This window comes from Corvus moneduloides, chromosome 24 (genome assembly GCF_009650955.1).
Source record: "Corvus moneduloides isolate bCorMon1 chromosome 24, bCorMon1.pri, whole genome shotgun sequence".
Taxonomy (NCBI): domain Eukaryota; kingdom Metazoa; phylum Chordata; class Aves; order Passeriformes; family Corvidae; genus Corvus; species Corvus moneduloides.
Window position 1 is genome coordinate 5,994,962 of NC_045499.1, and position 22,595 is coordinate 6,017,556.

The window sequence follows — 22,595 nt, forward strand, 5'->3', positions numbered from 1 at the left end:
GGGGATAAATTCCTTCCCTGGAACCGGGCGGGTGCGGCAGGAGGGGCCGGGGGGCGGGGGAAAGGAACCCCGACCCCAGCGGCAGCCGCCCCTGGTTCACCGTTCCTCGCTCGTCGAGCGGTGCCATTCCCCAATGATATAAAGCGGCAGCGCCGTAGGAGCGGCCAGAGCCGGTGTGGGAGCGGCCGCGGCCACCGGCGGAGGAGCCGCTGCGCCCGCTGACCGTCCCGGGGACCCTGCCCGCAGCCCCGGGGGCTCAGCCGAGCCAAAGCTCCCTCCGTAGCCGGAGAAAAAAACGCCTCTTCGTGCAACAGCCGCGAGGGGAATCCGCGGCTGAGCCGCCCTCCGCCCGTCCCGGAACGAGCCGCGCTCCGCATCCCTGCGCATCCCGCGGAGCCAGCACCGGCCCCGGGAGCGGCCCCGGCCATGGCGCTGCGCTGGCTCTGCGCGCTGCTGCTGGCGCTGCCCGGAGCCGCGGGTGAGCGGGGACACGGGGGGACAGGGGCTGGACACGGGGGGACTTGGGGATGGGGCTCCGCGGGATGGACCCGCGGGGAAACGGGGATGGGGCAGCGGCTGCGCGGCCCCGCCGTCATCACCCTTCTGCCCGCAGGTGTCTGCTCGCAGCCGCCCAGGATCGTCTTTGCGGAGCCGATCACGCCCCTCGAGCAGTCCTACCCCGAGGGGGCCGTGGTGAAGTACAGGTGCCGCCCGGGCTACGTGAGGAACGGCGAGGAGTCCCCCCATGTCACCTGTCTCGCCAACTCCTGGTCGAGGAATTCCGCCTTCTGCACCAGTGGGTTCCGGGACTGGGGAGAGCACATCCCTTGCAGCACCCCAAGCCCCTTCAGGGCTCAGAATTGGGTGGGTGGGTCTCTTCCCGTTCCCATCCCCTTCACGCTGTTTTCCCATGGACCAAGACGTTTGTCCCGAGCCCATGGGTTCTCTCTCTGTCCTTTCTGGGTAAGCACATAAACCCCAACTTTTTTCTCACTTGTCCTCAGCTCTGTCTTTGCTGTTACTTGCTTTTCTTTCAGTTCCTCATAAGTTAACGTGGATCTTGTATCTCTTCTGCAAGTGCTGGCACTTGGCTCTGAGGGCAGTCAGGGACCTGATAATCAGGTCACCTATTCTGCAATGACACTGAACATCTGCTGTCACCTGCATTCCACTCTGATCCTATAAAGCAAAGCCAATGCCGAGCACTTGTCCTTTCAGGAAAGTCCTGCGGGCAACCGCACATTGAGAATGGCAACTTTCACGCCAGGACCGACCTGCTCTTTGGGGCCACCGTGACCTTCACCTGTCACGCTGGGTAGGTGTCACCCCGGGCTGCCGCTGGGTCGAGGCTGGGTGACAGCAGCCAGAGGACACTCAGAGGCTCTGAGTGCTGGGGGCTGCTCCTTGGCTCTCAGGTGTTCAGATCAGGGACCACGGGGGTCGGGCTGTCCCCCTGATTTGCTGTCAAACCAAACAATTTTCTGGGCTCTCAGGTATGGACTTTGCAGGTTGTTTGTTAGCTGCTTTGCAAAGAATTGTGCTCGTTTCCTGTGGCTGCTCATTAGTAATTGAGGGGTGTGTCAGGGTGAGTCAGGCTGCCTGTGTGGCAGCCGAGGGCTTGCGGAAAAAAGGGCTGTGGTGTCCTGGGGATGCCCGGAGCAGGGTGAGAGGGAAGGAGAGGCCTTCAGGAAGAGCGGTGACACCTGAATCTGCTCAGAAGATGAATTCCTGTTTGGGTGTACTGCTGCACGGACGGGACTGAACAGACTCAGGGTGAGAGGAGGTCCTGCTCGTGGTCCTGTGAGTTTGTATCCACCCATTGCAAGTATTTCCTTCAACTTCGTCATATATTACATTTCTTTAGGTGTGGACAAAATCATATTTTATAGGAGAGCCAGCTGATTACACCCTAGGGTTCCCCTCCTCCAGAGAATACAATTAGAAACTCTTCAACTTCCTCAAGCTCCCGAGGGTTTTTCACTTTTTTCAGAGAGATTGCACCTTTCCTTTCCTCAGGTTCCGACTGGTTGGGCCGCCGTCTGCAGAGTGTGTGGTGAGAAATGGGAAAGTTTCTTGGAGTGCTGTTCCATCCTGTGAGAGTAAGCAGATCTTAACTGGTTTATGGACATCTCTTCCTCAAAGCTAAACCTACATGATGGAAATGTTCTTTCATTTCTTACCGTTTCCTTCCCCTGCAGTTATTCTCTGCCCACCACCGCCTGCAATTAAGAATGGGCATCTCCTCAGCGAGAATGAAGAGTTTGCCTTTGGCATGGCTGTAAGATACAGCTGCAACAAAGGTTTATCTCTTATTGGAGAAGCCACAATCTTCTGTAACAGTGGTAGGAACTTCCAGGGAGTTTGGAGCGGTCCAGCCCCTGAATGCAAAGGTAAATAAATGTTAAATGTGCTTTCCTGATGGGCTGCCAAATAGGAGAAGGTGGATTTGAGCCTGAAAGGGTTCCCAGCAGTGGGCTGCCAGGTTGTGGTCAGAGGCAGGGCTCGGTTTACTAGATTCTTCAGCCCACAGAAAGCTCCCTCTCCCTGCCCACGCCCAGGGCTTCTGCAAATGAGAAATGAAGTGCTCAGAGGTTCTTAATGATGTCTCTGTTCTCTCGCTCCACTGAGGACTTGCCCATTTCAAAGTGACAGTTCTGATCTAGTAGGTGACATCCTGCCCATGGCAGGGGGTTGGAACCAGAAAATCTTCCAACCCAGACCATTCTGTGATTCTCCCAGCAAGCTTCTCGCGTCACATCTCTGGTAATAATGTAATAAATATTCTTATTGTCTTATCTTCACTTCCAGAAGTCAAATGTGAAAATCCAGAAGTGACAAATGGGAAAAAGTTATCTGGCTTCAGATCTGAGTACACGTATGGAGATCAAGTGAGCTTTGAGTGCAATCCTGGCTATTCCATGAAAGGCAGCAGTGCTGTTACCTGTGATGCAAACAGCACCTGGACACCACCTCTGCCAACCTGTGATGAAAGTGAGCACAGACAAATTTATTTCTGTGCTCCAAAGCTGCAGTTCACTGTTGTTAGTCCAGGCCTTTGGGCATCTTCTGTAACCAGCCCTGTGTTTGTCTCCCTTTAGTCCGCTGTGGTCGTCCCCCAGAATTCCCTTTTGCCTCCCCAACAACGGCAGTGGGTGAGAGCTCTGCTTTTGGGACGAAAGTGATGTATCACTGCAAGCCAGGCTTCAAGCTAGCGCCTGGAAGTTCCTCTGCTGTCACCTGTCAGAGGAACGCATCCTGGTCTGCTGCAAACCCACCATCCTGTACCCGTGAGCATCTCCACTTCATCCTGACAGTGGGAGGGGTCTGGACATGCTTGGGGTGTCCCTCTGAAATTTGGGTCGTGTCCATCTCCGGGTTTGAAGTAATTCCCATGCTGCTTTCTTTTCCTCCAGGACAGCAGTGCTCTGCTCCCAGGGTAGAGCACGGGAATGTGGTCGGAAATGCCAAGACTTTCCCGTTTGAAGGAGTTGTGACATTCACCTGCAACCCTCCGTGAGTGGATCCCTGCTCAGTAGGGACCGGCTCGGGGGGCTGGGACTGGGATCACAGGCAGCACCATCCCTCCTGTGCAATTCTCCAGTGAAACCCTGTATTTTGGGCCTCAGTGTGGCAACACACGTGTGTTGGGTGACAAACAGCACTGAGCTGCTCCAGCCTGGCTCCTATGAGCGCCCTCCTTCAGTGGCTTTGCTGTGGCCAGGTCCCATTTCACAGCGGGACAGTTCTGGTTAATCCCTTGCCTGTGTGCAGTGGTGGGGAGCGTGGGGAAAAACCCTGCTGGGTCATCTTCTGCAAAGTACTAAACTTCTTCTCTTTCCTTAGGTACAAATTGAAGCAGTCTTCTGCCACATGTGTGGTAGCAGGAGATGGAGTCGATTGGGATCCAGCACCTCCATACTGTAAGAGGGACAATCCCTGCACAGAGTCATTAAACAGCAGCTGGCACTGCTCTGGTGGAGCTGCCTTGCTGGTGGCCTTGGGCTGCTCCTACCTGCGCTTCTTTATCAACCAGCTGTAAAAATCAGCATTTCAATCCTAACTCAGGCTGGGAGGCCTCAGGTGCAATACTCTTGTACAATTCAGGAATCATTCTGACAAAAGAGAAAGAGCAAGGCAAGAGCAGAAATTAGGGGGAAAACCTTCACAAGAGGAAAGCTTTCTGTCTCCAGTACCAGGGAGAGATGAAGATAATCAGATGTGAGAACTGTTCACTCAGTTTGGTGTAACGCTGAAATTGGGTGTTACGAAATGTTTCTTCTGGCCTGACTGGGCACCTCAGTGATTTATTCCATGGGGAGATCCTGCAATAAATCCATCTGGCTTTTAACCTGTGGAGCTGGGCTGTGCAGGGGTCCCGTTCTGTGTGTTGCTGATGTTTTCCATGTGCACTGGCTCCAGTCTGAGACGCTGCACGTTGTGTAGTTCATGAATTGCTGTGCTGGATGGGCGCAGAGTTTCATGTTTTGTCTCATTTCCTTTCCAGGTGGAGCGAACACGATCATTGTTGGTGAGTAGTGGAGAGCCAGGGGTTGGACTTGATCTTTGTGGGTCTTTCCAACTCAACATATTCTGACATTCTGGATTCCTGAGCCCCTCCCTTACCCAGCTCCTGCCTGCCTTTGTTATTGTGTCCTGTGTGTTCTGCTTGAAATCGGCTTCAAAGCTGCAGTCTGTGCTCATCTTGGTGTTGTTGGTGCTTTAAATCAGGATGTGAAAGGGAAGGGGGAGCTAAAGGGGACCAGGGAGGGAAAAGACTGAAACTTCTTCTTTGTGTCTTGTAGGAATCCTCCCCTTCCTCCTGGCAATGCTGGTTATGAACATCTAGGTGAGGGAAGGGGCGCAGTGAGAAGGCACCTGTAGACACGTTGGACTTGATCCCAGTGCTCCCAGTGCTCTGCTTTTCCCTCCTGTGAAAGTGGCCTTGAAGCAGCAACCGCCCACCCTCGGCTGGCAAAGCCCAGCCAGGAAACCCTCGCAGTGCTGTGTGGGGCTGGAGTGGTTTGGAAGCTCCCTGCCACCATGCTGCCCAGAAATCAGGGCCCTTATCCCCGTGTGAAGTCACAGAGACGCCAAAGGCCTTCATGCTGCAAGAGAGGGAGCTCGAGAAATCCCTGCGCTTTGGGTGCCACACGTGTTGGGCTCCTCAGCGCCACTGAGGGCACGCTGGGCCTGGGGCTGGTCAGGACTTGGGGGTCCCTGAAGTGTCCTGAGGTGGGAAGTGCAGCCCCTGCTGAAGGATCAGCAGGGAACGTCCTCCTGAGAGTGATCTGTGCTTGCTTTGATCCAAGGAGGATGCGCGAGTCCGGCCTTATCTCTGAGTACTGACAGCACGGAAAGCCACGCAGTGCTCAAGGTTGGGAAAGACCTCCAGGATCATCGAGTCCAGCCTTTGACCGAACACCACCTTGTCCAGCAGGATTTTGGGCTCTTGCTCTGCTCAGGGCAGGGCTGGGGGACGGCTCTTGCTCTGATCCCAAGTAGGTGCAGATGGACATCAAGCCAAATCCCTGATGGGATCCCCTGTCCTCCGTGGGGAACAGGACACCAACCCCACAGCTTTTGGGCACTTTGTTTCCATCCTGCCTGACCTGACCCAGTCGTGGTTGTGCTGAGGACGGCGTGTGAGCACAGAGAGAGGTGAGGGAGGAGCCATGTGGACAAAATGCCCAGGATTTGTGTGGCTGATGGAAAGGCCATGCTGAGGCATTGGGGTCCTTTCCTGCTTGTAACTCAGCCTGGCTAAAGGATCACTGAATAAGCTGAAGGGGTGTCATAAACTGGAGTTAAGATTAGAAGGTTTCCTTTTTAGAAGGAAAACAACACAGTGGTGGAATTTTGACTGTTTAAGCCTGAGACACTCAGAATTTTAGCTGCTGGTAAAGCAAAATGTTGAGGTTTGGGGTTTTGTGTGCTGCAGAGGTAAATCACCCATCTGGGAGCTCCTCATGATGCGCACTTGGGAACAGGAACCATCCAAAATGTGTCTACTACAGGCCTTTGGTTTCTCCATTTTCCCCAGTGCCTTCCTGCTAGCAGGAACATTCCTCTGATAAGGAGGAAACCCACAAATAACCATTTCCATCCACACGTCAGCCTTGTTCCAAACACACCCCAAAGTTCTCCCTTCCCAGCAGAGCACTGTCCTGTTCAGCTGTCACAGGGCCACTGCAGATCCTGTTTCTTCAGCCTTGCAGAACAAGCACTTGCACATTGCTGGTTATTTTTATTTCTCTCTTACCATAAGCCACGGGAGTGACTAAACGGACCAGACACAACCTAAAGCCTCACAGCTCTGGGTTGTGCTTGGCTTTGCTATTTTAATCCCAGCACATTTACTCCTACTGCATATTCCAAAGTGATTTTTTTTTTCAAATGATTTAGCATGTGATTTGGGGATCAGCTTGGAATTATCTCCCCACAACCAAATGAAAGGAATTGTGAATGCTGTGACAGAGCTTTACAGGTGTGGTCACCAAGATTTACCATGGAGAGGGTTTATTTACTGTATTTGCAATCAATTGTACATAATTCTACTTTATAATCTGAGTGCAAACGACCCAGTGCAATTCTGAAGTGTGAATGTTGGATTTGTAAGCATTGGAAGCTCTCTGTCAATAAAAGGGATAAAAGGACTTGAGCAGTTCTTGTCTCGCTGTTTGTTTTAGGCTCAGAAAGTGTCACCTGTGTGAGGTGGGGAGCTGGAGCTGCTGGGGCTGCTCCTTCAGCACAAAGTCCTGTCTGGGGGGTTTTATTCTTCCTGCCAGTGGTGAGGGATGAGCCCAGGGTCAGGTCAGGAGGATTTGGGGCCCATTTTTATGGGAGGAGGGAATGCCCCACTCTGCCCATCCCATACCTGGGCAGCTGAATTGTGCCATGTCCCTTTAGGTGCCGCCACCTGGGGACCTGGGACAGAGCTTGGGCCACTTTTGCTAAGGGAGGATGCTCTGCACCGTGGGCACAGGGCAGCTACAGCGCCTCTGCTCACACTCGCCCCTTTTTCACCCCTCTTTCCGCATCCTCCTTTACCAAAACCAGCAGCAGCAGCAGCGTGAGGCACCTGCAGCCTCCCCGGGGGTGCTGGCTGTGCCTGCGTGTGCTGGGGAGCCCGCAGGTTCCTGTCCCACAGCCCTGGGAAGTCCCTCAGCAGCGTCTCGTTCCGCACACGGGGGCAGTGGGGGGAACTGGGATGCCCATATCTGCCCCGTGCCCCCGGGAGCCGCCGTCTGTGCCGGGGATGGTGCTCACCTTCACCCTCTGCCTGCTGGGCAGCTCCGCTCTGCTCCTCGGCACCGCGTCCGGGGCTCAAGGTAAGGCAGACCAGCAGCTCTGCTCCTCTGGGGCCTTCCTCCCACGGCCCTCCTCTTCTTCATCGCTGATCCCTGTGCTTTTCCCTGCGGGGGAAAACGGAAGCCCTGCGCCGGTCCCAGGTGGAGCTCGGCATCACGGAGCCTCTGAGCTCCTCTGCTGATGACAGAGACCCTCTGGGACAGCACCAGAGCCACACGTCCGTGGCCTGGGAATGGCACCCCCAGCCCAGGCTGGGCACCCCCACCCAGCTCCCTGGCACAGCCGTGTGCTCCTGGCAGCACAGATCCGTGCACTGCTGCTGGGTCGGTCCTGGACTGCCCTGCCAATGTTTTCCTGGGCAGGATTGGGCCCTTAGGATGGGCTTCAGAGCCTGCAGAACGGCCAGGACCTCGCTGGGTGGTTGACATGAGATCCTGGACACGCAGATTTTTGGCAGCTGAGGAAGCCGCGGGGTCCCCCAGGAGCACAGGGAGGGTCCTGCAGCCCCAGGGACCCCCGCCCCAGCTGCAGCCTGCAGTGCACCCCACTGCTGCCGGGCACCAGGCTGCACGGACGCCCTCCATCACGGCAGGAACCCCCGGGAGCTGTGTCGGTAAACATTTCCTTTCCCTTCCCCAGCTGCCCGGTGCCGGTCCCCACTGGTCCCGTATGGGAGGGTGTACCCTGTCCGCTATTACTACAACAGACGGGACACCGTGACCTTCACCTGCAAGCCGGGGTACACCCTGCAGGGCCCCCACAGCAGCACCTGCGGAGCTGACTCCAAGTGGAACCCCCCTCTGCCGCAGTGCAAAAAGGGTGAGCGTCCCGGGGGTGTGAGCAGTGGCGGCCGCGGGGAAAGCTCCCTCTTCTGTCCTCTCAGATTCAGTGGGAAGGCAGAGCCGGGATGGATCTGTCCTGGCTTCCCTTCCCAACCAAAGTGCTGCCAGCGTGGCTGGCAGAGACAGAAACACGCTGGGGTGGGACATGGGGATGGCTGTGCCCTGTCTGGGGCTCCGAGACGGATGGGGAGAAGTTAACCCCGTGGGATGGCAGGATCTGAATCCTGGCGGGATTCCTGTCACTCTGCTCCCGGGCAGATGTGGGGCATTTTCACCTTCACTGAGGAACGGGAAGTAATCACAGCTTCTCACTGCTCTTGCTGCTTCCACGTCCTTGTGGATCCCTGCCAAACCCTGTGATGTGCCCGTTGTCCTGTCGGGACTGCCATTACTGCCAGCAATTTCTTCCAGGTGCAGCCGCACCTTTAGAGAACTAAAGCCTTGATCCAGCAAATGGAACGCAGAGCAGAATTCGGGATATCACTCTGATTTTACCCAAGCTGGCCCAGCAGTACCCAAACCAGCAAAGAGCTCACCCGCAGGACTCCTCCTTTCCCTCTGCAGAGGTGACATGTCCTCGGCCACCAAGCATCGCCAATGGGCTGCACAGTGGACAGTCCTCGGACAAGTTTTCCCGGGGAGTGACCGTGTCCTACAGCTGCAAGAAGGGCTTTGAGCTGCTCGGGAATGTGTCCATCGCCTGCATGGGCAGCGGGCTGTGGAGCCGGCCCCTGCCCCGCTGTCAAGGTGTGTGGATGCTTCACTCCCGGGATGGGCTGGCAGGAAGGGTGCTGGGTGTGCTGTAGGATCAGAGCTTACGGCAGTGAGCAGAGGGGAGGCTCTGTGTGTGCAGGCTCTGGCCCATGCAGTGAGGTTTGAAGGCTGCTGTCACTGTTCCCACAGCGATCGGCTGTCAGGTACCCGAGGTGCAGAATGGGAAGGTCTACAACGTGCAGAGCACCTACAGAGCTGGAGACACTCTCCACTTTGACTGTCTGCCTGGTTATGCAGCAGAGGACACCTATGAGGCTCGGTGCCAGCCCGGGGGCACCTGGGACCCGCCGGTGCTCGTGTGCCAGAGGGGTGAGTGTGGGTGCTGCTGGGATTTAACCCATCCGTGCAGCATCACTCTGGCTGCCTTCCCCTTGCTCCCTGTTCTCTCGCTGAGCTAAATTTCCCATCTCCCTCTCGCAGTCCGGCCGTGCCCGATGCCTCCGGAGGTCGCCAATGGAAACCACAACGGCCACGGCAAAGCAGGTTTCACCATGGGGATGTCTGTAAGGTACTCCTGCAATCCCGGCTATATCCTCGTCGGAAATGCCGCTGTGTCCTGCAGAGCATCGGGGAACTGGAGCCAGCCCCGCCCTCGCTGTGAAGGTGAGTCCGGACTCTGTCCCCTCGGGACAAACTCTCAGTGTGGCTCTGAGCACAGGGGACACCCTCACCATTGCCACTGCGACCTTCAGTGAGAGACTGAATTCCATTTTAATGAAATATACGGGTTTATAATATTTAAAGAATTAGCTAAGATCCATGAATCCAGAGGCAGCACCGTCCTCCCTGTGCTCCAGCCTGGCTCCAGCATGTCCATGGAGAGCTGGATGGTGACAGTGCTGGGACCAGGCACGGGCATGGGGTGGGACACAGCTTTTAGAGGGAGACCAGCTGGGTTTTTATGAATCATTTCAATACTCTCTGTTCAGAAAAATCGCAGGAGAGACAACCCAAAGGCTGCTGTCAGGATGGACCTGGCAGTACCTGCGGTTCGAGCCCTCTGTCCTCCCGAAGTCTGACATGCTGGAGAGTGGGGCTGAGCTGGCTCTCTGAAATCACCTCTCTCAAACTCTCATGAGCTTTTCCCCTCCCTCTGCAGAGGTGACATGTCCTCGGCCACCAAGCATCGCCAATGGGCTGCACAGTGGACAGTCCTCGGACAAGTTTTCCCGGGGAGTGACCGTGTCCTACAGCTGCAAGAAGGGCTTTGAGCTGCTCGGGAATGTGTCCATCGCCTGCACGGACAGCGGGCTGTGGAGCCGGCCCCTGCCCCGCTGTCAAGGTGTGTGGATGCTTCACTCCTGGGATGGGCTGGCAGGAAGGGTGCTGGGTGTGCTGTAGGATCAGAGCTTACGGCAGTGAGCAGAGGGGAGGCTCTGTGTGTGCAGGCTCTGGCCCATGCAGTGAGGTTTGAAGGCTGCTGTCACTGTTCCCACAGCGATCGGCTGTCAGGTACCCGAGGTGCAGAATGGGAAGGTCTACAACGTGCAGAGCACCTACAGAGCTGGAGACACTCTCCACTTTTCCTGTGATGCCAGTTACACCACAGAGGACACCTATGAGGCTCGGTGTCAGCCCGGGGGCACCTGGGACCCGCCGGTGCTCGTGTGCCAGAGGGGTGAGTGCGGGTGCTGCTGCTGCTTCCCCAGGGCTGCCCTGCCTGGCAGGGGCTCTCTGCGGGCAGGAACAGGGGATGAGGCAGGGATTTAAGCCATCTGTGCAGCATCACTCTGGCTGCCTTCCCCTTGCTCCCTGTTCTTTCGCTGAGCTAAATTTCCCATCTCCCTCTCGCAGTCCGGCCGTGCCCGATGCCTCCGGAGGTCGCCAATGGAAACCACAACGGCCACGGCAAAGCGTTTTTTACCGCTGGAATGTCTGTAATGTACTCCTGCAATCCCGGCTATTACCTGGTCGGAAATCCCGCTGTGTCCTGCAGAGCATCGGGGAACTGGAGCCAGCCCCGCCCTCGCTGTGAAGGTGAGTCCGGGCTCTGTCCCCTCGGGACAAACTCTCAGATCCTGCAAGAGGGTTAATTCCATGTAAAGTGTATAATGGAATCAATTAATGTCAAGCCTTCCTACGGCTGGGGATGTTTGTGTGGACATCATGCTGAGTTTGTTGTTGCAATATTAACAGCCTGCGGTTTTGTGTTTTCTTTTGCTCCGACTCCTCCTGCACGCCCTCATTGCCAGTGACTGTCTGCATCAATCCAAACGTAGCCAATGGAAGGCAAATCGATGGTCACGGACTTCTCTCTGCTCCTGGGCAAACGGTGACATTTCAGTGCCACGATGGGTACAGCCTGCAGGGCAGTGCCAGGGTGTCCTGCCAGGAGGATGGCAGCTGGCAGCCCCCTGCTCCTGTGTGTGACAGACCACTGCACTACCAGAACTCCTTAAACAGGTCTCCAGGTAAATCATGATGTAGCTGCCTCAGGGTACACTGCTATTTTATGTCCCCTAACCCCATTTAAAAAATGTTGTTAAACCCCTTGAGGGGAAGATTTAAGCCTACCCTGGGAATAAGAACCTAATCCTCTGCAATCCTTTTGGAAAATATCTTGTGTTGATTAATGGCTGTATTAACCAAAATAAACATTTTTGCAAGGCAAACCAAACCCCTTTCCTCCTAACAGTGCTCTTTGTGCTCTTGTCCCCGACGTGCCTGTCCTGCCTGGTCCTCATGTCTCTTTTCTCTCTCAATAGGTGCTTGTGATGCTCCCCCAAGGTTACAGTTTGCTGAGCTAAATGCGGAGCATAGAAATGCCATTGATTTTTCTGTTGGGAAGACTGTGCAATACACTTGCCGCCCTGGATATGCTAAAGTCCCAAGAATGTCACCTACTATTACATGCCTTGAGAGCGGAGTGTGGTCAGAAGCACTAGAGTTCTGTGAAAGTGAATAACTCCTTGATTTAGTGTCCATTGTTGCAGGAGGAACAGGTCCCAGGTTCTGTCCATGCTGCCAAAACCTCAATGTTATTCTGAATATGTGACTAGTAAAGCCATGTAACTCTCTGCTATTAGAAACCCGTGTTGGGGGGAACTGGGAATGTGGGCAGGTGACTGGAGGAATAATTACATCTGTTGTACTGTGCTACAGAGAGACAGCAGCCTAAAACAAGGGTGTTTTCCTCCCCCAGGGAAAAAGTGCAGTCACCCTCGTGAGCCTATGAATGGGAAGATTATTTCCATGGCAGATCTCCAGTTTGGGTCTACAGTGGTCTACGGCTGTGAGGAAGGGTAAGTCCTGCTTTAGAGGTGGATTAGGTAAGTGCCCCCTTTTTTAACTCCTGTTCATTCACTCCCAGTAAATGGCTCTGTACCTACAGAGCACAGAAGGTGCTCGCTGTTGTGTCTGTACATACAAATACTGTGAAATGGAGGAAAGAACCTCTCCTTCAGGGCCACAGCTCTGCTGCCAGCAGGGCTGATCCCACATCCCAGGTGGCTGGGAGGAGAAATAACTCCAAATGGAATGGCTTGGGATGAATGACCAATCCTTTCAACACCAGGCACAGGTTAATTGGACAGTCCAGCAGACGCTGTGAGATCGCTGGGGAGCAAGTTGCATGGAGCGGTGACGTTCCCTTCTGCCAGCGTAAGTAGCTCATGGCTCCGGGGATTTGCATGGATCTGGGAAATATTTTCCAGCAGAGACTGCCACATCTTTCCAGTCAGAGCTTTCATAGGCAATTTCTCTGCTCTGTGGGCAGGAAAATCATCAGAAGGTTTGGAAGTCATAAGAAAGCAGTCTGGGAAAAGGTACAAGATCCCAAAGCTTAACGGTTTATGGAAAGCAATGTCTCAGCTGGAGCTTTTCCAGCAGTGCTTGAGTATCCTGCTGCTGACTGACACCACGAACCCATTGCAGGAGAGGAAGGGAAAACATGTTCAGCTTAGGGGTTGTTTTGTCAGACCCACAGAGACCAAGGGTCAGTCCTAAGGAGCGACAGCAGTGAATCCCCAAATCCCAAACTGTGGGCTTGCTCCTGCTCTCCAAGCACTGGTGAATGCCCAAGAGCTGCTGTGCTGCTCCTCAGCAATTCCACCTGGGTGTTTCTCTGCTGGTCAAGCAATGTGGCCGATTAGGGGACAGTTTCATACAAAGAAAGAAACATTTGCTGGTACATTCTGGGTCTTAAAACATTTCCCAGATTCTTCAGGGAGGTGTGAACCACAGGTGACACATGGACTGTGCCTGCTCCATGTCTTGGCACCAGGATTTTACACAAGTGATGCAAAACAAGTATTTGCTTTCTTATTCCTTAAGGTGTAGAAAATACAAAGCATGCAGGTGTTTCCTCCACAGAGGTTTGATTACTGCTCTGCCTTCTCCCTGCCAGGGAGGTGGGATCCTGCTGCCAACAAGGTCTTGCCTGGGAGGTCACTGTACTCCATCTTTAGAACAAGTGTTTTTGCCCCACAGACTGAGGGATTTCCAGCATTTGGTGCTGCTGTTGAGTTGAGAAGCCTTGTTCTGCCCCTCTGCAGGCATCCCTTGCATGCCACCTCCGGACATCCCCAACGGGAAGCACACGGGCACGCTGCTGAGCGAGTTCCACTACGGCACCTCGGTGAAGTACACCTGCAACCCCGGCTTCCCGCTGCACGGGGAGCCCTCCATCCACTGCACCACCCGCGACGGCAAGAACGGCGTGTGGAGCGAGCCCCTGCCGGCGTGTGGAGGTGGGGCTGGGCTGCCTGTGGGTGCAGGGACCCCCAGCAATCCTCCCAGCACTGCTGCTTCATGTTGGGAAAGACTGGGAAACTCCAGCCAGCTGGAATTCTTGCCCCAGGATTTTCAGGGCCTGAGGTGCAGCTGAGGCCAGGCAGAGTAGGGGAGGCTAGAGGGTCACCCTGCTGTCCCAGGATCCCCTTTCCCCTTGGAGATGCTTGATATTGCTGGGTGCAGGCACAACATAATCTCTAGCAAAATGATTTTCAGGCTTGTGTTTTAAAACTGCAACCCTTGGTGGCTTCTCAGCTGCACAGCTCTGCCTGAGGGCCTGTTCTGAGCACCTGCACCTCTCTTTTTTCAGCGGCGAGTTGTCCTGTCCCACAGATCCAGAATGGGAGGATCGTGGCTCCCAGGGCTGCCTACACACACAGGGACACCGTGACCTTTGAGTGTGACCCGGGCTATGCCCTACGTGGCCACAGAGAGGTCCAGTGCCAACCAAACAACGCCTGGGAGCCACCTGTGCCGGTCTGCGAGCAGGGCAAGTGTCCCAACAGGGTGTTAGCCATCCCCTGCTCTCCCAAATCTGCCTCTTCTTGGCTCTTTAACACCCGGGCTGGTTCTCTCTCCTGGCAGCTGGCTGCAGAGCCCCTGCCAGGCTGGGCTTTGCCGAGCTGAAGGAGCCCTACAGGAACCAGACAGTGTTTCCCGAGGGGAGCAGGGTGGAGTACGTGTGCCGGCCGGGGTACACCCAGCTCCCGGGGATGTCACCAGCCATCACCTGCCTCAGGAACCAGGCGTGGTCTGCAGCACTGGAGTTCTGTAAAAGTACGTCCTACAAGCGCTGGAAAAACTGCAGTGTCAGGCTGGGCTGGTTTCCCACGTTTTCCCAGCTTTGTGGGTTTCCTTGCCTGCTCTCTGTGGTGACATCCCTGGCTGGGATGTGAGCAGCAGCTCAGGGCTACCAGAGGCTGGTGTTCCCTTCCAGGGAAGCAGTGTCCCAACCCAGGGAACCCAGCGAACGGCAGAGCTGTTGTCCTGACAGATCTCTTCTTCGGGTCCAAAATTAATTACACTTGCAACAAAGGGTGAGTCTTGCTCTGCTTCAGTTCAGCTGCCAGGTGAGAGTGAAGTGGATTTTCAGCTTTACACAACCCAGTTCCCAAGTCAGAGCTCTTGGCTGCCACTTGCAAGGGTTGTAAAGAAATCTCAAGCCAAGAAATCTCACTGTTAAATTAATTAATCCTTCTGTGTGGTCCAGGTACAAGTTGGTTGGAGGCTCCCAGAGAACTTGTGAGGTCTCTGGCACAGGTGTCTCGTGGAGTGGGGATGCTCCTGTCTGCCAACGTAAGTAGGCCACCACAACAGGCCCTTGGAGATGGTTTGCCCGATAAGGTGGAACTGCTTTCAAGCCAAAGGTTTTATTACAAAAGATTTCTAAAGTCACTGAATGTGTAAAATCCTTCCTTTTCATTTTGTTGTGGATGCTTCTGAAAATGTTTTCAAAGGTCTTTTACTTATTCTGGTCCAAACAGGGAGGAAACATTACTATTTTAAACTCCCTATTAGTGGGTAAGTATTTCTCGGGGGGCATTCGTAGGAATGGTGTGGCCAGTCTCTCTCTGTGTCACCAATGGTTACAGGAAGGGAGGTGAGAATGGTCCCAGCACTCCAGACACGGGCAGCAAGGAAGTGACTCACAGGAGGGCACAGATTTTCCCTCCCACATGTGATTTTTTGCGTGCAAAGTTCGTTCCTGGAGAATTCGGGTCATTGTGTCACTGCTGAGGTGGCTTCCTCTCCATCAGTGCCCTTCCTGGGCAGTGTGTGTGCCCTGCAGCCCCTGGGCAGTGCTGAACGTCCCCTTGTACTCCCCACAGGCATCACCTGTGATCCCCCTCCGGCCATCCCCCACGGGACACACAACGGGAGCTCCAGGGACACCTTCTCCTTCGGGGACGTGGTCACCTACAGCTGTGCCTCGGGGCTGTCCCTGGCCGGGGACGCCTCCCTGTCCTGCAGCTCTGCGGACGGGCAGCGCGGCTCGTGGAGCGGGGCAGCGCCGCGGTGCCAAGGTACAGCTCTGGGTGCGCCCCCCGATCCCGGGCTGTCACCGGCACAAGGGACAGCCACGGCTGTGCTGGGACCTGCACCCGCCGACAGCTCACACGACTGATATTTATTCACAGCAGTTAACGTCAGTGTTCAAAGCAACTCGAAGAATTTACAATGCATTTTTATCTTTTTCCTAGGCATAAAATGCATATTTGGGTAGTGCCTTAGTGTAACATTTTTTCCTTCTTGATGCTGATGGGGAAGTCCAATTATTACTTCAGTCCTCATTACATTTTAATTTGATGTATTACTTTTGTCAAAGCTCTAAAAGCCCAGGATGTTGGCCTCTGATTGAGAACAGAGCTAAGCAAAGGTCCTGGAGAAGTTACATATCACCTTCTCCTGACTGCTTACACTTGTCTTGTCTCCCTCCTTTGCTTTCAGAAGGTTGGATTTTTGCTGTTTTCCTTGCCCTGTCCCTGTTTCTCACCCGCCTTTCCTTGTCCCTGGCAGAGGTGAGGTGCCCTGCCCCGCCGAGCATCGCCAACGGGCAGCACGGTGCCAGCCCCGGGGACAGGCACGGGCTGGGCTCGGTGGTGCTGTACACCTGCACCGAGGGGTACTCCCTGGTCGGGAACGCCTCCATCCGCTGCACGGCCGCGGGAACCTGGAGCCGGCCCCAGCCCCGCTGCCAAGGTGTGTTTGTGTGACTTCCTCTGCCTGTCCCTGGGCTCTTTCCTCCTTCCTGGCTCTTTGTTTGATCGCTGCAGATCAAATCTCCAGGGAGAGGCAGAGACCAGAGGTGCCACGGGCAGGAGAAGCCCCATGTGCCTCTCTGGGTTTCCCTTTCTGTCCCCACTGAGCTCAAACGCTCAGGAAGAGCTGAACAATGATACTTTGTGTAAGAACAAGAGTCAGTAATGTTGAAATGCCTGTGACAGTGATGGCAAGGCTCAGCAGCAGGTGCTGTCCCTGCCCAGTGTCCCTCCACAGCCAGGATGGGTTTCACATCCCCAGCTCCTCACATCCTCGTGCTCTTCCCTTCCAGCAATTGGCTGCACCCGGCCGGAGATTGAGAATGGAAAAGTGGCTGGGTTGGAGACCACCTACAGCCTGGAGGACATCGTTGTCTTCGAGTGCAACTTTGGTTATGCCTTGAAGGGCTCTCAAGAGTCTCAGTGCAAGTTTGGGGGCAAGTGGGACCCTCCTGTCCCCACCTGTGAGAAGCGTAAGTGCAGAGGAGGGGCAGGGTGGGAGCTGATTTCTGAACCCCTGTGTGGAGGTAAAGGGGCTGCTCTCAAGGACTGGAAAGGAAAAACATGCACATATCTGTCCTTCCATCCTCATAATCCCCATTCAAACCCCGGAAGAGGCTGCCCAGGGAGGTGTGGGCGTCATCTGGCACCATCCCTGGAGAGATTTAAAAGACATGTGGATGTGGCACTAGGGCACATGGGGTAGTGGTGGGCTTCTCCAACCTAAATGATTCTGTGATTCAGACCCTTGTTAAATGGAGGGCTCTTTAAGTGAATCCTCAAAATCCAAGGAGCCAGGCTGGTGCCCGATATCATTCAAAACCCCAGAAAAACCAGAGCAAGCTGTTAGGACCACAGATGGAAACAAACCACTGTAGCTGCCTAAGTAGTGAGAAACTATCATTTTCATGTCAATAAGCTCAGAAAACATGAAAGCTGGAAGGTAAGAGAAGGGTAGGATGGAAATACCATTCAGTGACAGCCCTTGTAGCTCTTGGGCAGAAGTTAATGGGAAACAACAAAGTTAAAAGGCTGCCTTACCCTACACGGGGAGTTTGTGGTACCAGCTCTTGGCTAGCTGGGACTTTTCCCCCTCCTTGCAGTGCTGCCGTGTCCTTCCCCTCCAAATATCAGAAATGGCCAGCACGACAGCAAAGGTGTGAAGGAGTTCATCCCTGGAATGTCAGTGAAGTACTACTGTGACCCGGGGTATGTCCTCACTGGGAAAACCACGGTTTCCTGTTTGCCATCGGGATCCTGGAGCATCCCTTACCCCCGGTGTGAAGGTGAGCTGTAAATGCTGTTACCCACAGTGGAAAGGGAGTCGCTGCAGTAGGTGGATGATCACTGTAGTGATCACAGTGACCACAGTGCCACCCCTGAACTGTGACCTCGCCAACCCAAAGGGGACCCCTCAGCTCTGGCAGCTGCTTCCCCAGCCCGAGCTCTGCTGCTTTTCCCTCCCAGTGATCACCTGCACCAGCCCCAGCATCAAGGATGGAGAGGTGGCTGAAGGCCAGAGGGACGTGTACCGCCCTGGGGACAATGTCACCTTCCAGTGCCACCCAGGCTTTGTGCTGAGGGGCAGCCGCAGGGCCAAGTGCCAGCCCGACAGCCGCTGGGTGCCTGCGGTCCCCACCTGCCATCCAGGTGAGCCAGGTGTGACAGGCTTTGCTGTGGTACAGGTGATCCACCTCCAGGTAAAATCCCTGAAACTCTGCTCTCTGCTCCTGCCCCGGCAGTGCCGCTCTGCCCGCCGCCCCCCGTCATCGCCCACGCCACGCTCAGCACCGAGCCGGGGACAAATTTCACCAGCGGCACCTCCGTGAGCTACAGCTGCCAGCCCGGCTTCTCCCTGCTCGGGGACCCCTCCATCCTCTGCACGGCCTGGGGCAACTGGAGCCTTCCCTATCCACGCTGCGCAGGTGGGGCTGGCTCAGCATCCATCCCGTGCCAGGCTCAGCATCCATCCCATGCCGGGCTCCGCATCCATCCCATGCCGGGCTCCGCATCCATCCCATGCCGGGCTCAGCATCCATCCCATGCCGGGCTCCGCATCCATCCCGTGCTGGGCTCAGCATCCATCCCGTGCCAGGCTCAGCATCCATCCCATGCCGGGCTCCGCATCCATCCCATGCCGGGCTCCGCATCCATCCCATGCCGGGCTCAGCATCCATCCCGTGCTGGGCTCAGCATCCATCCCGTGCCAGGCTCAGCATCTGTCCCGTGCCAGGCTCAGCATCCATCCCGTGCCAGGCTCAGCATCCATCCCGTGCTGGGCTCAGCATCCATCCCGTGCCAGGCTCAGCATCTGTCCCGTGCCAGGCTCAGCATCCATCCCGTGCTGGGCTCAGCATCCATCCCGTGCCAGGCTCAGCCTGGATCAGGCAAACCTGCCAGCCTGCAGGATTGCATGGTACAGGGGGAGCCACACACAGGAGCTGTGTTCACTTTGGTGGCACTGGGAGTAAGCTGGTGGCATTGCTCAAGTTTCCCAAAAGGAGGCAGGCTTGGGTGCTCTAAATACTGAAATTAAAGATTTCTGTGCTCTACAGCCCAAAGATGTGTGAAGGCACCATGCTGGCCATATTTGGGGGGGCATTGTTTTATTTAGGGGTTTTTTTAAGAGCATATAAATCGGTGCCTGTGTCCTTACATGCTGAGTGCTACTTGATGCAGACTACACAGAAGATATATTAATAACCTGGAGTTCAGCAGTGCCTATCAAAGCACCTGTTTCTCTTTAGCTGCATTTCACAGCCAAGGACATAGTTCTCATGCCCATTTTGTTTCTTGGCAGCCGGTTGTGGCACACCAACACCGATGTTATTTGCTGAGCTAAGTGAGGAATATAAAAATCAGACTGAGTTTCCTGTTGGGATGACTGTGAACTACACTTGTCGGCCTGGATACGTGCAGCAGCCACAGATATCACCAACCATCACATGTCTTGAAAACCTAACGTGGTCTGAAGCCCAGGAGTTTTGCAAACGTAAGTTTTGCAGATGCTTCTAATTTGTTTAAGTTGTTGTGCGATGAAGCCTTGTGATTTCTCCTTTACTGCTCCCTCCTCTGGAGGGTTTGGGCAGACTCCTGAAAACAGTGACTCTTCTCCTATGACACTGGGTTAAAGAAGTGTAAAATCAGCTCATCTCAACCCCTGCCATGGCAGGGACACCTTCCACCATCCCAGGCTGCTCCAAACATGTCCAGGGGCGGCACAGCCACAGCAGCTCTGGGCACCCTCACAGGGTCTCCCCACCCTCACAGAGAGGAATTCCTTCCCAATCTCCCATCCAGCCCTGCCCTCTGGCACTGGGAAGCCATCCCCCTTGTCCTGTCCCTTCAGACCCTTGTCCAAAGTCCCTCTCCAGCTCTCCTGGAGCCCCTCTAAGATCTCCCCAGAGCCTTCTCCTCTCCAGCCTGAACAACCCCAACTTCCCCAGCCTGTCCCAGCATCTCGGCCTTGCCCTTTTCTCAGTTCTGTTTTGTCCTCTCTCTTTAGTGCTGCAATGCCCTTCACCTCCAAATATTGACAAAGGAAACCACGACAGCCAGGACTTGGAGGTGTTCCCTGCTGGGATGGTTGTGAACTACAGCTGTGACCCTGGCTACAGCCTGCTGGGAGCGGCATCCATCTACTGCACCGACTCCGGCAACTGGAGCCTCCCTGTCCCTCAGTGTGCAGGTACACTGCGGTTCTAAGGTTGGACTTACGGATAGCCTGGGAGTTTCTGCCTGTAGGACTCATCCTCACCCTTCCCAAAATTCTGAATCCTTCACCCTCCCCTTTTTTTCCCCATTTTGCACATAAATTTATATCTGTACATACCCAAAATGCATTTTAAAACAACTTTTGTCGTTGACACTCCCATTTCTCCCTATGTTTTCTCCCCTGATAGGTGGCTGTGGTGCACCTCCAAACCTCACCTTTGCTGAGCTAGCCAAGGAATACAAAACTCAGCTGAAATTTGCTGTTGGAGACACTGTGCGCTACAGCTGCCGGCCGGGACACTCGAGACGCCACAGAATGCCCCAAACTCTGACTTGCCTCCAAAACCACACGTGGTCTGAAGCCCCAGAGTTCTGTACAAGTGAATAGCTCCATCAGTTTGGTGTTGCTTGTTGGAAATTGTCTATTTTGTGGGTTTCTTAGAGCAATTTTTGAAGAACAGATTTGTACATGGCTTTACTTGTCACATGGTCTGGGCCGCTTTGGGCCTTTTCAAAATCACAGCTTTATTGGTGTCAGAGCATGGACAGAACCTTAAGATACCTTCTCATAGTGTGTTACACAACTGCAAGGGAGGAGTTTAAACTCAGCCTTGTTCTTTCCCAGGGAAGCAATGTAAATACCCAGAAACCCCCAAGAACGGCAGAGTTGTTGTTCTGACTGATCTCCTTTTTGGGTCAACCGTGAGCCACGCGTGTGAGGAAGGGTGAGTCGCACGCTGCCTTTGCTGACTCCGTGTCTGAGTTTGGTGCTGGGTAAAGGATCAGAGCCTGCTCCTCTGCACATCTGTTCTCCCACAGCAGACCAGAATTGGAATTTTGGTTCTAATTTCGCCACAGTTGCCTGCTCCAGAGAGGGAGAACTGTCTCATTTTTCCCTCATGTGCTCAATAGATTGATTTGCAAACCAGTTTCAGTTTTCCTTCTCAGAGGGCCTCGAGCAGGAGCTGGGAGTGGGAGCAAGCCCGTGCTGCAAGGAGGCTCCAGCCTTTGGAAATCAGTTGGGTCCTGATTTAGCACCTGACCAACCTAACCCAGCGTTTTTGGGATCAGTGTTGCTCCTCCTGGATCTGGGAAGAAGGAACTTGGTGTCCTTCATTCCCATGTGTCAAACCAGCAGAGGGACCTTGGTGATCAGCTGGAATCAGGAGGCTGCAGAAAGAATCCTCTGGGGAGTGCAAAATCCAAGCTGAAGGACTTGGTATGAGCTGATATTTCTCTCTCTGTGCCTCCAGGTACAGACTGGTTGGACAGTCCCACAGGAGATGTGAGGTTTCGGGACGAGATGTTGCATGGACTGGTTCGCCTCCCACCTGTCAGAGTAAGTAGGTCACCACTAGATTGGGGCCAGAATTCCCAAATTAAGTCCTTGAAATGAAAAAGCATTTCCTTTAAATAAATAGAACTAGAGGAATAATACTATTAAAGTATAATACTCCTCTGGGACAGTTTTTTTTTTATGCTTGCATGTTTGGTTTCTTCTAAAAATCTTCCAGATGTAAGCTTTTGATCTGTCACAGCAATGCAGACTGGAGAGCTGTGACATGCCTGCAGGGACTTGTCCCTTTTGTTTCACAAGCATACGTAAGAAATCACGGAAGAAAAGTGTTTTGTAGTAGAAGAGAGGGATTTTGAGTAAGATTGAAGTGGAATCTTCCAAATCCTGTACTGTTACCCAAAGCACAGCGATGTTTTGCAGGGGTTGATCATTGCAATTAGTCTTTCCTTCAGATGGAATTGCTTTGGAAGGCACGAGGTTGGGACAGTAAAGCATTCGTGAGAATGACAGTACTGACAGATTTCTACCCCATTTCATGTATTTATTAGACTGTATTTGTACCATTCTGTTTATAGGCACAAAACTGTGTTTATATAAATAACACTGTGGTACCCTTACAGCACCTGAAAGAACTAAAACCCCTCAGTTCTTGAAATTCTTTTCTGAGCTTCTAAGTAGTACCAGTGAAACTCCTCTGAGCACACTGAGAATGGACTTTAGGATGTGTTAACTACAACATCACAAGGCTTTGCATCCCTAAATAGCAATTTCTCTTTCAGGGGTGGTGTGCCCAGTCCCACAGATCCACAATGGGAGAGTGATTGGCCCTAAGTCCCGCTACACCTACGAGGACTCTGTCACCTTTAAGTGCCGCAGGGGCTTCACCTTGCGGGGCCACTCCACCTCCCAGTGCCGAGGGGACAGGAGGTGGCACCCACCCGTACCTGTCTGTGAGAAGGGTAAGAATCAGCACTTGGGCTTGTCAGGATTGCACATTCCTCCTGGTTCCTCCTGCCCACTCACCAAAGCCAAAGTTGCTTTTATTTTTCCCGTTTGCCCCAACTACTTTAATGAGAAAGCAGAAATTTTTCCTTTCATTTATGCCTCTCTTCACATGCAGGAGATGAGCCAGGGCTTGGGTAATGCTGTAAGTATTGGCACGATTTGCAC

General features: G+C 54.1%; 1 protein-coding gene across 1 annotated transcript in view; it reads left to right on the top strand.

Moving 5' to 3' along the window:
• Positions 1-22,595, top strand: part of CR1 (complement C3b/C4b receptor 1 (Knops blood group)) — a 60,514-nt gene that overhangs the window by 34,287 nt on the left and 3,632 nt on the right. The window contains exons 45-84 of the mRNA XM_032133529.1: positions 221-478; positions 614-796; positions 1,219-1,315; positions 2,017-2,099; positions 2,199-2,390; positions 2,809-2,991; positions 3,099-3,287; positions 3,414-3,513; positions 3,844-3,920; positions 4,505-4,528; positions 6,687-6,706; positions 7,148-7,328; positions 7,948-8,127; positions 8,715-8,897; positions 9,054-9,233; positions 9,345-9,527; positions 10,024-10,206; positions 10,363-10,542; positions 10,719-10,901; positions 11,117-11,335; positions 11,630-11,821; positions 12,067-12,166; positions 12,439-12,524; positions 13,418-13,612; positions 13,966-14,145; positions 14,241-14,432; positions 14,593-14,692; positions 14,866-14,951; positions 15,485-15,679; positions 16,173-16,355; positions 16,708-16,887; positions 17,518-17,700; positions 17,882-18,064; positions 18,157-18,339; positions 19,215-19,406; positions 19,920-20,102; positions 20,317-20,508; positions 20,754-20,853; positions 21,382-21,467; positions 22,205-22,384. Coding sequence (XP_031989420.1) covers positions 221-478; positions 614-796; positions 1,219-1,315; positions 2,017-2,099; positions 2,199-2,390; positions 2,809-2,991; positions 3,099-3,287; positions 3,414-3,513; positions 3,844-3,920; positions 4,505-4,528; positions 6,687-6,706; positions 7,148-7,328; positions 7,948-8,127; positions 8,715-8,897; positions 9,054-9,233; positions 9,345-9,527; positions 10,024-10,206; positions 10,363-10,542; positions 10,719-10,901; positions 11,117-11,335; positions 11,630-11,821; positions 12,067-12,166; positions 12,439-12,524; positions 13,418-13,612; positions 13,966-14,145; positions 14,241-14,432; positions 14,593-14,692; positions 14,866-14,951; positions 15,485-15,679; positions 16,173-16,355; positions 16,708-16,887; positions 17,518-17,700; positions 17,882-18,064; positions 18,157-18,339; positions 19,215-19,406; positions 19,920-20,102; positions 20,317-20,508; positions 20,754-20,853; positions 21,382-21,467; positions 22,205-22,384 — 6,249 coding nt within the window. The remainder of the gene's footprint in view (positions 1-220; positions 479-613; positions 797-1,218; positions 1,316-2,016; positions 2,100-2,198; positions 2,391-2,808; positions 2,992-3,098; positions 3,288-3,413; positions 3,514-3,843; positions 3,921-4,504; positions 4,529-6,686; positions 6,707-7,147; positions 7,329-7,947; positions 8,128-8,714; positions 8,898-9,053; positions 9,234-9,344; positions 9,528-10,023; positions 10,207-10,362; positions 10,543-10,718; positions 10,902-11,116; positions 11,336-11,629; positions 11,822-12,066; positions 12,167-12,438; positions 12,525-13,417; positions 13,613-13,965; positions 14,146-14,240; positions 14,433-14,592; positions 14,693-14,865; positions 14,952-15,484; positions 15,680-16,172; positions 16,356-16,707; positions 16,888-17,517; positions 17,701-17,881; positions 18,065-18,156; positions 18,340-19,214; positions 19,407-19,919; positions 20,103-20,316; positions 20,509-20,753; positions 20,854-21,381; positions 21,468-22,204; positions 22,385-22,595) is intronic.